We start from the raw sequence: 18,049 nt of genomic DNA, 5'->3' as shown, positions 1-18,049 counted from the left end.
TCCATTTTGGATATGGGGATAATAGAAAAATGAACTCAAATGAATACATTAACCAGAAAAGTATGTAGGAAAAGACAGATTTATGCAGGGGGGAAATATCTAATCACTTTCCTTTATGTCCTAACTGGTCCTCCATTTCCCAAGAGTTTGTTATGTTTTGTTTTGGGGCCATACCTGGCTGTGCTCAGGGCTTACTCCTGGCTCTGTGCTCAGGAATAATTCCTGGTGGTGTTTAGGAGAGCATGTGGGGTTCCCGGGATGAAACCAGGGTCAGCTGAGTGCAAGGCAAATGCCCTACCTGCTGTACTATTGCTCTGGCCATCCATTTCCTAATTTTTAAAGAGAGCATCCAATGGCGAGAAAAGAGAAGCCCTGGAAAACTGGATCTCTCTCTGGGTCACAGTGACAGAACAACTTAGTGGACAAGAAGTTTTAAGACAGGCCACACAAAATGTCTTGCAGGTTATTGACCTCCCTTCCTATACCATTTCCACAACTCTTCATGACAATTTAATTAAGACACAAACCTTAGAAAACTGGTGCAGTGAATATTAGCAGTGAGATCAGAACAATCTTCCCATCGCCTTCTTATGAGGCAATTCAAGGCTTGTGGTTTCTATTCAATTTGTTATAATGACAGTGTTTAATCATGTAGTCTACTCAGCAACCACTGCTGAATTGAGGTCACACATGTGACCATTCAGGCATGGAACACATAATCTATAACTAAGATTTCACTCCTGAATCTCTGGAGGCTGTGTCATTAATTAACAATGCATTTATTTAAAATAAAGCAATATGCATTACAGCCTTTAAAAATGTATCCTTGGCTTGGAATGTGTGGAAGTTTGTGATGAAACATTCATGTCAGTGAATATGAAGGGAGAACTAAGCCATGGGAATATCCTGATCACATTTATTCAGAGATGCTTAATGAAACATCTTCTTTTCTAATTTCTCAGAAGCCCGTAATATAATCTTTACTTGCTAGTCACCAAGTGTTTAAATGAAAGTCTTCAGAGTTCTCTTTGACAGGCTTATGCATTCATAAATGTAACACAAATCATATAAGTTAAAATTTATTTAATGTCATCCTGGGCTGAAATAAATACTTTTAATCTTGAGAGAACAGTGAAAAAAAATTTGACCCTTAGCCTGGTCCTATCTTTGATCATGAAATCTTGTTTTAATTGTTTCAACTGACAGCAACAAAGAATGGAGTTTTCATTTGGAAGGTTCACGATGCTCTACTGAAGTAAATGCACCCACTACTGCTGATCTAGCAGACTCCAGGCTTTATACTTCGACAAAAAATATATATTTTATAAATATATACTTTATATTTTATAAATATGGCACAGTCTCTTGCCCCTGTGCCTGGCTGTCTTCACCGGGGCCCCTTGGAGCAGGGTGGGTTGAGCTTCCCTCCCTGCCCTGAGCAGAGTCCCGGCAGGTGAAGACCTCTGGAACCCAGCCATACCCATGCTCAAGGCCCCTCTCCACATGTTCAGATGAGCCTCATGCATGAAGGAACCAGCAGAGGAACCCAGGTGTGCAGGACTTGGGGCTGAGATCATGCTTGGATTGGGACTGGGCCTCTTTCACCTAGATCCCCCATTTTCCAGTAGCTAGGCAGTCACACCCACAAATTGTCCCTGGCACTGTGTAATCCCAACAACAGCCAATATCCAGAGATGATAAAACCAAGCTCCCAGAAGCACACAGCCACATCTTATAGCTTAGTTCTCCCTCTCAGATAACCTGGCAAGCTACCAAGGGTTTCCTGCCCACATGGGAGAGCCTGGCAAGCTCACCATGGCGTATTCATATGCCAAAACCAGTAACAATGATGGGTTTCATTCCCCTGATCCTGAAAGAGCCTTCAATGTGGCACTGTTGGGAAGGATGAGCAATGAGAGGCTTCTAAAATCTCAGGGCTAGGACGAATGGAGATGTTACTTAGATCGTTCAAGAAAATCGACAATCAATGAGATGATGATGATGACGATGATTTTATAAATATGTATGTATTATAATTTATGTATAATAAATTATAAAACTAAATATTTTAGAAATATGTATGTATATAATATGATAGGAATATCTAGAAGTACATGCTCCTGATTACAGGTTAAACAAAAAAATTGGGCTTAAATTGGATTACATACAGAGCTAAGTTTTAAAATGAAAGTATGTTGTGTATGTTTTTGTTCCCACTTTATTTAAACAACATGGTTTACAAAGTTGTTCCTGATGACTTGCTACAGGCACTCAATATTCCAACACTAACCCCACACCTCTGTCACCTTCCTTCCCCCACTATATTTTCTCAACCATCCCTCGAGCCTACCCTCAGAGCAGGTCCACAATAGTTTATTTTATATTGCTTGTTACTACTAAATGGCTAATAGAATGATCAAAAATATTTCTATAAAATAAAATTTGTGAAAATGTTGTACCTCGCTATGGGGACATTATAAGTTCTTTAAAAAAAATTCTGTCTCTCTGTTTGTCTGTGTATGTGTAAGTGTGTGCATATATACATATAGACTTGTTCTTCCCCTTAATAGAACATAAAGATTAGATAATTCTGACAATTTATGGTCTGGTGTTTTATATTTTGGTTGAAGATATGCAGGGATTTCCAGGATCCACATTTCCAGTGTGTTGACATAGTTAGTTCCTACTGAAAACCTTTTTTACCACCTGATTTAAATTTTTGTCAGCAAGTGCATTATGATGATGGGAAAAAATCTAATTAGGAAAATAATAGGCATTTTACCTGAGGAGGTTGGTTTGGGGAGGCGACTTTGAGGTGGTCGTATGACTCTGGTCGTCATGATGGGGTCGGATGTGGAATGAACAATCACGTTTTCCTCAGAGCCCCGGCTGTCTGCAGAGGAAGGCCCTTCTCGTTCAAGGGTCTGGGCTCTGATGGAAGAAGCTCTACACAGGGCTGGCTGGAGAGACAGGGTGGGCTCGGGGTCCTCTGGGGAGTCTGGCTGACATATATACCGTCCTGTTGATCGATTTCCCGAGTCTGGGAGAGGGAAGGTTCCAATCCCACTGTCCAATGTCCTCATCTGGCAATTTGACTCTATACAGAATGACAGAATGAGAATGAGTGATGGCTCACATAATGGATCAAAGCTTACTTTGGCATTCATATCTGTTCTGGAGGAAAAGGATCGCCTTGAAGGAAGAAATATTACTTAATAGTGTAAAAAGTTTCCAGTGAGTGGCATGGAATAGATTTGTTAATTGAACACGAAAACATTGCCTTCCATTCATGTTACATGAGATAAGGAATGAAATCAATACTGGTGGCAAGAGTCACAAATACATATTCCTTGGATAGTTCTTTAGAGTTACAGAAAAAATCATACATTAGTGACCAGACATTACTTTTGATAAGCTTTATTTTAATTAGGAATCCTGAGACTTCAGCCAATTGGGTGATGGTTATTTACTGAGATAATATGAGTAACTACCACACGCACAACACATTGATGAAGGTCCTAAAAAGGTAATTGTGCATTTTTGTGTGAATTATCTACTTGATAATTAAGTCTCTGACCTCTGAAATTGATTGAGGGCAACTAATTCACATAGTCTGAGGGTCTTCCCCAAAGATGACTCAAATCATATATCATGTAGACTTCATTTGGGTGTGGTTAATTTCATTTGGCATGGCTTCTCTAAGCCAAAGGAAAATTTCACATTATGTTGGTCACATAATAAGTCTCCAGTGAACATGGTAATCTTAGAATGAAACAGCCTTAGTAAAATTTATATCTTGAGTCTAGTATTGGATAAGAGGCACAACTTACTGCTGTTAGATATGGTGGGGAATACAGTAAAATATAATGTAACCTTTGTATCAAAATAGTAAATACTTAACATTTTGGTGGAGCTTTATAGAACAAATATTTGGAGAGTCCTCTTTGACAATGCTTTGCACATGCTTCCTAATCTCTCAAGATCTGCTCATTAGAGACACCTAGTACACTCTTAGATACCGGAATGAATGAAATGATGATGACACAAAAATATACTATAGGCATTAGATACTATATTTGGGAAGTAAACAGTTAAAGCATCTTTCTCTTATAATTTTTTTAAAAACCTCTCTTATGTAAGTGATTAGAATCCTGGGAATTTCCTAAATCAAGGTAAAACAAGGACCTGAGGATAGATGCAAAACTGGATTTTATAAATTCCAGTAGGTTTGGGTGCTTGATTATTGTAGCACTAGGAAGATGGAGGTTTTGTCAAAGAGAAGTTTGTCTTTAAGGAACAGTTAGAAGAAAAATAGAGGTACTCCTTTTCAACAATGGTGCCATTTAGCTCCCTCAACAGCCACAGGATCTCAGAGATAGGTCATGGACTAAGAGAACCTGAATGAGATGGATTTGGCCTGAAACATTTTTTTCTTTTCCAGAATCACTCCTAGGCTCATTCATTCCAAGGCATCCTCCAGTCAACTTTACTCTCAACCAGCTTTACAGATTATTCATTATCTTTTAATTCATTCTCTCCTGAAGCAAAGGAACTAAATTGCCTTCAAATGGCCTTTTGCTTGATCAGCTGTTTGTATGAGGAAGTATTTAAGAGAAAGATCCTGCTCTTCAAAATCAGAGAACTTAATTTTAATCCAATTACACAAGTCTCAGCTCCAGTAGTTCAATGTACTTGGGGTGGGGGTGGGGTGGAGTGCAGGGAGGAATTCTGAATGTTTGATCTATTTCAGTCTCACATGGTAGAAAATGGCTCTTCATCAGAAGTGATCTCGGCTTTGGGATCAAGAAGGAGATTATCCCTTCATTCTCAGCAATGGAAAAAAAATTATCAAATGCTTCCTTTCCAGCAGATTCTACTCTGGGGGGGGGGACTCCAAACAATAATAGTGAGTTTTTTTGTTTTAACATAAAGTAAAGAGAAAGTAAAATGAAATTTATCAGCTACACAGGCGGGGTGGAGGGCTGGGGAGGTGGGTGGGGTGGGTGGGAGGTATACTGTGGTTCTTGGTGGTAGAATATGTGCACTGGTGAAGGGATGGGCGTTCGAGCATTATGCAACTGAGACTTAAGCCTGAAAGCTTTGTAACTTTCCATATGGTGATTCAATTAAAAAATAATAATAAAATTAAAAAAATTAAAAATAAAGGAAATTCACAGGAAGTAACAGCAAGAAAAAAAATTGTTAGTCCTTACTTCCCAGAGGCTTCAGAAAGTAATCCACTACTATCATTTTCAGATCTGCTACTCCTGAATTAAACAATACTTAGCATGGCCATACTTTTTTACCTTTCAAAAAGATGCATCTAAGAAGTTCAGCTACTTTATACCATTTCTCTTTTTCACAATCCATAAGGTAAGAACTATTATCACTATTTACAAATGAGAAAACATGATTCAAAATAGTTCAATGACTAGCTATGTGCTATAAATAAAAAGACTGGATTTGAATTCAACCTTGCCTGATTACACAGACAATGCTCTTGACAATCCAGCTATATTTATTGAGAGCCACTCCCCCTTCCCACCTCTCCCCCCACTTCCCTTTCCCCCCCCCCATTGCCAAGTTCAGGTAAGTTGAGTTGTGGGATATACTCAATAGCCATTGAGTCAGTCTTGAGAGCAAAAAGACTAAAAGAATAGCTCTGTCTTAGGCATAGTGTCAAGATTCGGGGATATTAGTGCATACCTTGGATCCTCGCTTGGTTACTGTGTATCCCATTGTGAAGCTGTAGTCTACCAGTGACATACTGGGGGATCTAAACAGTTGTTGCCCCAAAGCTGCTTCCACATGCTTCCTGATCTACACAGCTCCTGAGAACTCTGATTGCCTAGTAACCTCTCTTTGCCCTCGAGGGTCGCATCTACAGACTTCCAACCAGAGTTTTCTTTTATATATCTGACATTCCTGAGCTTGGTGGTAGGCATGGCCTCCAACTGTTATTATGGTTCTCTGCTTTGTTTAAGAACTCTCCTCTAAGCATTTCATGGCTCATAGAGCGCTTAATTCAGTCCCTTCAAAGAGTAAAGGGAGACTTGACTCCCTTTTAGTGATTTCTGGGAAAAAGCCCTAGACACAAAAGCAACTGCATTTTTACCTGTCATGTGACACAAGCCAGGAAATAGAGCAGAGGAGAGATCTGGAGTCAGAACAATGATAAAGGAAATCTAAGTCTAGTGCCCTTTTGAGGACACCAATATTTTCAGGTATCTGTGCCTTTAAATTATTTTTATTTCTATTCTTTGCCTTCCCAATTTTGACATGCCAGAATCTATAAAACTGAGCTTTTTGGTATTCCTGAGTTCTCTGATTCTCTGAGAATTGTGTGCACTGACATTAAGCTCAGAAACTACTTGCTATTAAGGCCATTTTTTATTTCTGAAAATTACCGATGCCAAGTGTAGTGAATTTGAAGGACTCATTTGTAAGTACCTATGAAATGAGGTGTGGACAGCCAGGGACTAAGGCACCCTATACAGTTCTTACCCTCAAGCAAATTTCTCTAAAATGTATAAACCTTTGGAAATGGAGTTTATATTAAAAATGCTGACACCTTCTTTATGTAGTTTCTTTAAGGCACTATAAGATTCTTGAAGTTCATAAAAATATTGTAGCCAGGTATTGCATTTCTGAAGGCAGTTTTTTTTAACCCTGAGAATGAAGGAGCTCAAAAAATAATTAAATGGACACAATGGGGACCAAATTCAAAGATCAGTTCCCATATGTGGCTGTGAGTGCCGCTCCAGCAGGGCCTTGCCATGGAGTTCAGGTTTAGGATTCCTGGACAAGCAAACCTCATGTTTCCAAGTCTGTCAGTTATACTTATGACTCTGGTCATGAGTCCCATCAACTCTTCATTGTGTCTGTCTCCCCAACCCTCAGAGTAAATCCTCTCACCACAATCACTAAGGTCCAGAAATTTCAGGGGGATGATTTAAAGCAGCACTTTAAGCTCTTTAAAAGTCACAACACTATGTACCTCAGGACCCCTTGGGCACTATAAGCTGAAGGCCAACAACAGGATAGGTCAGTAGTAGAATTGTGTGTGTGTGTGTGTGTGCTCATTTAACCAAATGAGCATTAGTCTCTCTACGTTTTGTCCCAAGTGCTTGTACCTTTAGGTTCTGAATGTTTGATTGTAACACTTATATAACCGAGGTGCTTGAGGACTAAAAATTAAGAAAATCACAGATACAGCGTGTTGCCTACTGCAGACGCAAAGTTACTAGTCAGAAAATGATACTGCCTGAAAACATCCTGGAATAAAATGACCAGATTTTCTCTCTTTAATATTCCCCTATGTACTTCTGATTCTATCTTGCCATTATTTTCCAGTGTGGTAGCTGCAGGTACACGGGGCATCTGCTTTGTTCTCCATTAACAGGGCTCGTTACTGCTGGGTAATGAAAGAATATGTAGAAGAAAATTCAATTCTAGTCTTTAGAATTCTTAAGTTAAATATAATATAAATATTTCCCTTTGAAATAATTCTAATCTGCTTCTTTTTGTTCTGACTTATAGCAACCAAGAAAAAAAAACAGCTGACTTCTTTCTTCTCTGTAGCTATTTTTCACATACATCTAGAATGCATTAATTTAAATAGCCAGAGGGATAAAGTCATTCAGAATTATTGAATATTTTAAAGACAGTTTTCTTAACATTTTTCTTAGAACAAGTCCTTGGAACAAAGGTGAATGAATGACCAAGAGGATGGAGAGCATGTGGAAAGGCACTTTAACATGGGACTGAACAGAATGGGCTCAGTCTAGCCAAAGCTGGGGCGCTTCAGTCCTTGACCTTTGTCCTCAGGGATTCCATAGGCCATGCTGAGAGCTGACCTCCTATTTAACATCAGTATTCATGGTATGATCAAAACTATGGACTGAAAAGGCTAAGGGGATGAGACAAAGACAGTGGTATCCTGACACTCTGAAAGTAGACATGATATGACAGTGACGAATGCATTCAACAATAGTAGTACTATTGTGAACTACAACACCACAGTAAAAAGAGATTTGAAAAAAAAAAGCTCTCAACTTAAAAGCCATTTACACTGAGTAGATGAGATTACTCACTGATTTTCTGTATAAACTTTTATAAAACAGTGAGCTTCTTTATTTTTAAACAATTCCTTTAATTGGGTCATCCATGCTTCTTCTATATTTGTTTTGTACTATTATTTTACATAGTAACATTATCTTTAAAAATAACTTCAAAGGGAAAAGTTCATCTCCAGCACCATTTCAATTACTCTACAATTAAATTCAATATATATAAAATCAAGTTAGTGAAATCTGAATTAACAATGATTTTGAATATCTGCTAAATAACACTAATACGTCTGTTCTTCCTTCTTTGAGGAAAGTTTATCTCACAAATCTTATCTCACAAATTACTCAGTGGAAAGAATAAACCAAATCTCTGGTATTATTGATGTTTATGTCCAAATTATTATTATAAATTATTAGTAGGAAAGACTTAAGAAAACTGGATTTTGGTTTTAGATTATTATGAATATCCAGACCTTAAATTTAGAAAGACAGGGTCTTAAAACCTGTTTGAACACTAGATAATTCAGTGACAATAAGGATTTAAAACTATTCTGGCCTCATTAATTGATTGTACCAAAGGTAGGTGCTCAGTTAAGCTTTTATGAGTAATTGTCATAAAGAAGTGAGGGCTCTGGCAGGTAAATATTATATACTCTTACATGAAATCCCATTTACTTTAATTTTTTACATGTCTGGTTAGTATCCTAGGACAGCAACTCGGTTCACTTTTCTAAATTACTGCTTTTTGGCAACCATTTCCTTGGGGGTAGATTGATCAAAATCTTATGGCCAATTATGAGCATTTTGCACAGTACATAGAGTTGGTTGCAGGCTGCTTCAAGTCTATAAATGATAGTCAATTTTAAAAAGAAATCTACTCTGGAATCGGCACCCTGAAAGGTATTTTTAAAGCCTAAACTACTGATTTCTGATTTTCCTGTGTGCATTGAATTTAAACTTCTCAGTAAACATTACTCAGAGTTCAACTTCTCAGTAAACATTCTCAAATTAGGCCATAGTTTTCTGTTCATGAAGGTAGCGCTTTACCTAAGAAAGTATAAATGATCTTCCTTCTCTCATGTATTTAAACTAATCATCACTTTTTTTTCTCTTTAACATAAATTAATCCTGGGGGAGGGAAAACTTTAAATTCAAAAGTGTAAATTAGAAAGTCTTTTGATGACTCTTACCATAGCTACCAAAGTTTCAGTCAAATATGCAGCCCACACACAACAGAGTCTTATGGTGCTCAACATTTATCTCATTATGAGTTGGTATGTGTCCCCATAATGCAAGTGGGCACACAAATAAGTCTTGGTATGAATTATTTCCAGGTTTCAACATTTCTGAACTACATGTGATACTGGCAATGGTAACTTAAAGTACAGATGGGAGAACAGATTTCTTTATTTGCACATATTTCTCTTCAGCTATACAGCTGAAACAAAATAAAAAATGAATACTAATGCCAAACCTCCATTAATTAAATACAGGTAATTTATTCTAAGACATGACAATACTGGCTATTCATAACAAAAAAAGTTTTCTCTGTGGTATTAACTAGGATCTCCTGGACAACTAAATTAATTCAATTTGATGGATTTGGAATGAATGAGAATACTCAGCCTATACAGTTCAAACTGAATTTAAACTTTCTGATATTTGAAAAGTATATAGCAGGATGAAAATATATTTTCCAATCCTTTGTGTTTTCTTTGAAATGAAGACCAGGACTTTGGGAGTCTGGCACATTGCTACATAATGAATAAATTTGATGGAAAAAATGGAGGGAATTAATATATTAACAGATTTAAAGAGGAAGAAACATAAAAATCCTTTGTAAAGAAAAAGGATGCTATTTAAACCAATATAAAGCCATAACCCCAGGGTGGTTTGATGTCTGATGGTAACTTTATATAAAATATTTGAGGGAGGAATCTGACGTAAATTGGAGAAGGCTGGAAATGCATTCTGAATAACTGAGAAAACCAAAAGTTTATCGATAAACTCTTTGAATACATCTATATTGACTAGGTATGATCCATGAGGATAAAAGAAATCCTTAAATTTGCTGTAAAATAAGTCCCTTCTTGTCCTTGATATTAAAATAACTTCTTCAAAGATTCTTGGGATGGTTCTTGCTCTAGGATTCTGGGAATTTTTTTAATACTTTATTTTTAATTAGTGAGTCAATGTGAGGGTACAGTTACAGATTTATACATTTTTGTGCTCATGTTTCCCCCATACAAAGTTCAATAACCCATCCCTTCACCAGTGCCCATTCTCCACCACCAGTAAACCCAACATCCCTCCCACCCTCCCCAGTCCCGTCTCCCCCCACCCCACACTGCCACTATGGCAGGGTATTCCCTTTTGTTCTCTCTCTCTGATTAGGTGTTGTGGTTTGCAATAAAGGTGTTGAGTGGCCATTGTGTTCAGTCTCTAGTCTATATTTGGCCCGCATCACCCTTCCTTCACATGACCTCCGACCACATTTTACTTGGTGTTCCCTGAGTTGCCCAGAATGAGAGACCGGCCTCCAAGCCATGGAGACAACCTCCTGGTACTTATTTCTACTATTCTTGGGTGTTAGTCTTATAGTCTATTATTCTATATTCCACAGATGAGTGCAATCTTCCTATGTTTGTCTCTCTCTTTCTGACTCATTTCACTTAGCATAATACTTTCCATGCTGATCCACTTATATGCAAACGTCATGACCTCATTCTTTCTAACAGCTGCATAGTATTCCATTGTATAGATGTACCAGAGTTTCTTCAACCAGTCATCTGTTCTAGGACACTCGTGTTTTTTCCAGATTCTGGCTATTGTAAACAGTGCTGCGATGAATATATAAGTGCAGATGTCATTTCGACTATACTTTTTGGCTTTTCTGGGATATATTCCCAGCAGTGGTATTGCTGGGTCAAATGGGAGCTCAACCTCTAGTTTTTGGAGATTCTGGGAATTTTTTATGCAGCTTTCCAAACCTGTCTTGATTTCGGAAATTTTTATAATTATATCTAGTTTCTTTTTCATCTAGACTGAAAAATATGGTGATTTTAATGACTTCACATAGTTTCTTCATGTCTTGCTATGCTACTACATCTGTCTTATAAATAATGGCTTCAATTTTATTTATTTGCTGTGATGTATGTATTTATAATATATACGATATTATAAGATATGAGAATAGGACAATGTGAGTACCAAGTGCAGTTTGAAATGACTTACTAATCTAGGAATAGCCAGAATCCCAAATTTCTACTCCTATTTTGTGATTTACTGTTCAGGTCTCAGTTATTGTTTATGAGACTACACCAGAGATTCTTGTTTGTCTACAAAGTAATAATTACTCTTGGTTACTTTCCTATCCACAGGTCAAGTCTTACCCTTTTTAGCTATGAATTTTACTTATTTTGTCCTTTTTCATTTTCACACTCAGCAGTGCTCAGGCCTTATTACTAGCTCTGATCTCAGAGATCACTCATGGTGGTACTTGGGGTATCATATGGGGTGCCTAGGTTCAAATCTGGTTCTGACATATGTAAGGCAAGTGCTTTACCCACAGTAATATTACTCTAGCTCTGAACTTTACGTCTAATGTAAAGAAAACCACTTTCCAGGGGCTGGAGCAATAGCACAGCGGGTGGGGCGTTTGCCTTGCACGCGGCTGACCTGGGTTCTAATCCCAGCATCCCATATGGTCCCCTGAGCACCGCCAGGGGTAATTCCTGAGTGAAGAGCCAGGAGTAACCCCTGTGCATCGCCGGGTGTCACCCAAAAACTAAAAGAAAAAAAAAAAAGAAAACCACTTTCCAGAGTTAGCATCAAAACGTAGAATCTTCATGGATAGAGCCCTGATCTGGGATGACCATTTTTCTAACAAAAAAATGTCAATTTACATTACTTTTTAGATCCTGTTATCTTTGCTTATTCTCTACCCATGCCAAGATTAAAATTATTATATCTTCAATTTTTTATCCTAGCTTAATTTTAGTTTAGCTACTTTCATAGGTTTCTTTTTATTTATTTATTCATTTATTTTTAGGAGTGGAAAGTGTGAGCAGAGTGTCAGTTCTGGAATGTCTGCTCTCCACCATTTATTTTATTTTATTTTATTTTTATTAGTGAATCACTGTGAGGGCACAGTTACAGATTTACATATTTATCATGCTTATGTTTCAGTCATACAATGCTCGAGTAACATAGGTTTCTTTTTAATCCACCTTTGGGTTGGTGCTTATAAAAAGCATGTTAAAGAGATAAACAAAACATGTTTACAGATTCTCCTTTGTTCACTACGTCATCACATATTCTCAGATCAAATTTCCAAATCTCCTTTAGAGATATATATACTATTTCCAAATCTCCTTTTAGAGATATATATACTATATCTCTCTCATAAGAGATATAGTATATCTACTCTAAAAGGTTATCCTTGTATCTATTCTATGATCTACCCTCTCTCATGGATTTGCTGCACCTCTGTTTTGCTAGAATGAATGAAAAGTTGAACAATTATCTGGTAAGTCTGATAGACACAGATGGCTATTATGGGTAATTCTGTATCTTCAATTCTCTTTCTCCATATCAGGTTTGTGGAATTATATGGACAACTGCCTCTATGATTCACGTTCTCGGATAACATTTGTTTGGATAAAGTGAGTAAAAGGAAGAGAGAAAATAAATCGGGGTAAGATGCTGTAGGAAAAGATTTGAAACTGTCTTATTTGGCAAGAAGCTTATAAAAACAGAAAGCAGAGATAAAACTTCAGACATATCAATTTAGCACCAGAAAAAACTTCTAACAATGTTTATAAGAGATCAAGCATTTTAGTACTAGCCTAACATTTTAAAATAAAAAAGTTATACATTAACAAAATTATATAATACTTTGTATATAATAATACTTTTGCATTATTTCATTAAGGACTCCATCCAGGAAGATAAAGTTTATGCATTTTTCCATTTACATATGTTTAATTTTGGACTGTATGCAAAATAGGAGAACGCTTGGGACTTCATAATCTATAATTTTTTTCATACAGAATTTAATAAGTATTACCGGCTTAGGTCAATACTTGCATTCTTTTGATAAAGTAATCTATTATAAATTGACTGGATTGGGTGCCAGATAATACAGCAGGTTAGGCACTTGTCTTGCACAGGTTACGTGGGTTCATCTCCAGCATACCTTATGGTCCCCTGAGCACTGCCAGGAGGAATTCATGAGGACAGAGCCAGGAGTAATCTCCTGAACTTTGCTAGGTGTGGCCCTCAAAACAAATAAACTCCAAACAAACAAATGAAATAAATGGACTGGATTAGAGATAAACACTGGTAAACCAAGTCAAAAGTCTACTCCATTATTTGTTAGTCATTTTATCAATTAAATTTAAAGAAACACTCATCTACAGTGATCGTATCTGCTTTACAAAAGAGAGAACAGATGCACAGGTAATATGTTTTATAACAAGAGTACAAATACATATGTAATAGCAATTGGAGTCAGGTTATCTAATTCCCAATCCTGAATTATTTGCATTGTTATGTGGCACCTACACAGCCTTACACCCCTGGTCTCTCCTTAGAGCAAATCCCAAGATGTTATTAAGAATAATCCATCTTCTAAATTCTCATCTTCTGATATTTATCATAGTTTTTTATAACTTAATAACCACTATATTACGGACTCTAGTGAGCCATTTGTAACCAAGTCAGAAGCTCTTTTTCCTCCAGAACTTTCTTTTAATGAAGTTTTATAGCTATCATTTAAAATAAATAGTCTGATGTATCTTAAAACCTATTTAGTGTGATAGAGGATTTCTTCTCTTTTTCCTCTTATATCTCTCTAGTTTAAGCTCATGCTTGAAATAACTGTGATTTTCAAATTCTTTCTCTGTATTGTCCATCAATAAAGTGTCAAACTATAACTCTAGGCTATAGTTTGACTCTACCTATATTCAGTCCCATAATGGCATAAAAGAGAAGGTTCTGATTTTTGAACTCCTAAAGCATGTGTGCATTAAAATTAGCATATGTTTTCTTAAAATATGTATAAGTGATGTGGAAAACCCCCTCAAAAATCAGCTTAGCACATGGAAAAGACAGTATTTTATCAAGAGTTCCAACAGAAGTAGAAAGAGAGTTGGCTGGCAAATGATTGTGGCTGCAGGAGTCCCAGAAGATGTGAGGGAGTCTCTTGCACTTAGGACACACCTGACATTTAAAATGTGTGGCCTTGAACTTCACCTCCTTTGATTTTGGGAAGGCATAAACTAGTACATTCAGTTGACATATGTAGAGAACAAGGCAAAGATTTGCTTGCTTAATAAATGACACAAGTGAAACTGGAACTTAGGTATAAAGGTTCCAAACTCAGTGTTATTGATGCTACACCATTTTGATGTCTGAAAATTTAGAAGTGTATGAAGGCTCAGGAATTGGATCTTTAGGACTCGTGATATGGAATTTTAGAAAATGAATCATATATATTTTTGCCCTCTATTTGGTGTTCAGGGAAAGTAATTGAGAGAAAACCTAAATAAGTAGTGGCAACATTTCAACCCTAGATCAAAGTAGAAAAATAAGGATATTATTAAAAATATATATTGATGCCATTTATAGCAATAATTTGGCCTTATAGCAATATTTTCATTGTAGATCATATACTGTTAAATGTATTAATGATTCTTCAGAAGCGGTGTCAGTACTGGAGACAAGAAGATGAAATAAAAAGCATCAGAGAATGCTCATATTTTCAAATATGTATGTGTTAAAATAAGGAACCAAGCTGGAGAGTAACAAAAATGTCATAATAGGGGAGTAACCATGGTAAACAGAGAGAAAGCTGGATGGACTCATAAGGCTGGAGGCCATGTTGGGAGTAGCTAGAGCTAAGCTGGGAGATTTTGTCTGTCAACTGAGTTTTTTGAAAAGCAAAAAGAAAAGCTGTGGCAGATGGCATTTTGAAGGCTGGATCAACAAGGAAGCTAATGGCAGCTGAGAGAGCATCAGAATGTAAGGGCTGAAAATGTGGCAAGCTTAAGCAAGTCACATGACACATAAGGATCCCTTAGAAAATTACTTTCCTCTGAAGCCTGAGGAAAAGTCAGAAAAAGAATAGACTGATGAGAGCAAGGTAGATATTTCAGTGGGTCTCTGTGGAGTCCTAGGGATCACAGTACAATGAACGTGCCAGAGATTAAAAAGTTTTTAACAGCCAAATCTGCTTATTTATGAACGGGAAGCAGAAATGCTATAAAACAACTCAGCCCAGCTGTTCCTGAAGAATTCATCCTAACTTTCCTTCTATATATCTCAAAGATGTCACCTACAAGTAAAGCTCACTATCCTTGTAAATAGAACCTCATTTATACATATGGTCTACTGTGCAGCAAGGCAGACCGACCCCCACTCCAGGACTTCTGTCACCCTAGAACACTACACAATGTGGCTTGGTTCATGTGCTCCTTGCTGAGTCCCTCTGTATTCAAGGAACCCTGTAAAAGCTAATGACATTAAAAATAGGCTTGTGCATATGACATTAAGGTGTCACACTTATGTAGGGGCTAGAGGACAATGGTGATTTATTTGTTCCTGGCCCCTTCTTTCTGTCATTTTAGTTATAACAGCCTATATAAACTATATGTACAAATGAAGACTGGGCACAAATTCCAGCACAACATTCACTCACTGTGAAATTTCAGACATACTGACTTTTGAGGTGAAAAAGGTTATTGAACCCAAGATTCTGTGACTGTCCAGTCTTTTTGCAAAGCAGAGCAAAATGTAAATTGCACAGCATAATAATTGTCATTCACAATTCTGACCAGATAACACAATTATCTACAAGGAAAGCAATTCCCACGGATTTCAGCAAGCGCTTCTCATGAACACCTGAAACCATCATTTTTGCCATTAGAGAAGCCTTCTCTAAAACACAAATTCTCTTCCTAATAGAGATCCATTACTATGTAATGAATAATTATGCATTCATAGGCATGCAGATTTCCATGGGTCTTAGGCCCTTTCATTTTGTACAGAACTCTTAAGAATTTTGTTCTGTTTGGGGTGTAAGTGGCACATCTGCAGAGGGCACATATGTCCATGAGGAGATTCACATTTTATGGACATCTGAACGAGTTTTGATTTAAATTTACCTGGAGTAAAAATACCTGGCATTGTTCACATGAAACTAGACTGCTTACCTTAAAAGGCATTTAAAAAGTGGGCTAACTAAATAGGTTTGTTTATTTTTATAAACAAATGGGTCTATATCAAACTAGCAGCTTTTGCACTGCAAAAGAAATTATGACCAGAATAACAATGCACCCGGTAGATTGGGAGAGACTTTTCCCACCATTAATCTATCAAGGATTAATATTCAAGGTATATATAGACCTACAAATCATCAAAGGTTTATGAAAAATGCTGGGCATCAATTATCAAGGAAATACAAATAAAAATAACATGAGCTATCACCTCACACTAGTGACACTGACTCATATCACAAGAACAAAAACAGTGTTAGTGTGAATGTGAGAAAAAGGGACCCTCATTTAGTGCTGGTGGGAATGTTAACTGGCCCAGCCTTTTTGGAAAACAATATGACCACTCATAAAACTAGAAATTGAGTTTCCCTATGACTTAGCATTTCTGCTTCTGGGAATCTAGTTCATGGATCCACACATTTTATTTGGCAAGACAATTGAACTCCATGTTCTTTCAGCATTATTCACAGTAGCCCAAATCTGGAATCCACCCAAGTGTCCAAGGATAGATGACGAGGTATTGATAGATAATATGGTATACACATAGAATACTCCTAGGTGTTCAGAAAAGATGAAATTATTTGATTTCCAGCTATGTGAATGGATCTGCTGAAGGAAGTTAGAAGAGAAACAGATATAGAATGATCTTTCTCATATATAGGACATAATAAAACATGGTAGGGGAATAACAAAAGCTCAAAGGCAACAGAAACTGAGAACTGTTCTTTAGTAGCAAGCTTTACACAGAGAAGGAACAAAAAGGGGGGACTTTGAGAAAATGAGGAGGGATGTGATGCTGGAAAGTTTTATAAATGAAACTCTACCAATAACAGTTTTGTAAAGCATGGTGCCTAAAATTAAAAAAAAAATCAATGGGGCTATGGATAGAATTGCCTTCTTTACCTTTTCACTTACAGAATGGTATAGTCTGTAGGATATTTGCATTCTAATATCCATGGTGTCTCTACGCCCTGTCCAGATTATAGGGTGATAAGTTATTTTTTTAATTTAAATTCAGTTAGTGGATAAAGTCAACTGAAATTTTAGCCATGTGGGTAGATGGCAGCTGTTGAACTTTCTTTAACCATCTGATACCTAATCATCCCTACAAAATCTAATTATGTGTAATTTCTACAAGGAAACAGAACCAATAGGGGAGGAGTGTCCATGTGTACATATGCATATTGTGTGTTGCTTGTGTGTGTGTGTGTGTGTGTGTGTGTGTGTGTGTGTGATAAGGAAGTGGCTGCTTTAGTGGTGCAGCTTACGAAGTTCACAGGTGTTTGAAGTTGTAAGAGACCCAGGAGAGCGGAAGATTTAATTCTAATCTAAGTCTTCAGGCCTGAGAACCAGAACTGACCCTACAAGCCACCAGGATCTAAATTCACGAAGTGGTAATAATTTTGGTTCTCAAGGAGATGTTGTAAAAAGTGACACCCTGCCAAAAGGCAGTCAAGCAAAAATTCTCTTTCACTTGGGAGAGAATTTGTCTTTCTTTTCTGTTTGGGCCTTACCTGATTGGTAAATGAGGTAAAATTGCCATTAAAGATGTCAGTCTATTCCTTTCAGCCTGCCTATGTAAATGTAAACCTCATTCCAAAACTCTCACAGGCAGCTAGCATAATGTTTGATCAAATATCTGGGCACCATGTGGCCCAGTCCAGTTGACATCTAAAATGAACTATCCTAGTAATTAAGGAGCTG

At 37.1% G+C, this 18,049-nt stretch overlaps 1 protein-coding gene across 1 annotated transcript in view; it reads right to left on the bottom strand.

Annotated features, from left to right (window-relative positions):
• Positions 1-18,049, bottom strand: part of NCKAP5 (NCK associated protein 5) — a 1,232,229-nt gene that overhangs the window by 139,475 nt on the left and 1,074,705 nt on the right. Inside the window, exon 16 of the mRNA XM_055122815.1 lies at positions 2,783-3,097. Within this exon, the coding sequence (XP_054978790.1) occupies positions 2,783-3,097 (315 nt within the window). The remainder of the gene's footprint in view (positions 1-2,782; positions 3,098-18,049) is intronic.

The sequence above is a fragment of the Sorex araneus genome, chromosome X (assembly GCF_027595985.1).
Source record: "Sorex araneus isolate mSorAra2 chromosome X, mSorAra2.pri, whole genome shotgun sequence".
Classification (NCBI taxonomy): domain Eukaryota; kingdom Metazoa; phylum Chordata; class Mammalia; order Eulipotyphla; family Soricidae; genus Sorex; species Sorex araneus.
This window is presented reverse-complemented; position numbering and strand designations above follow the sequence as displayed.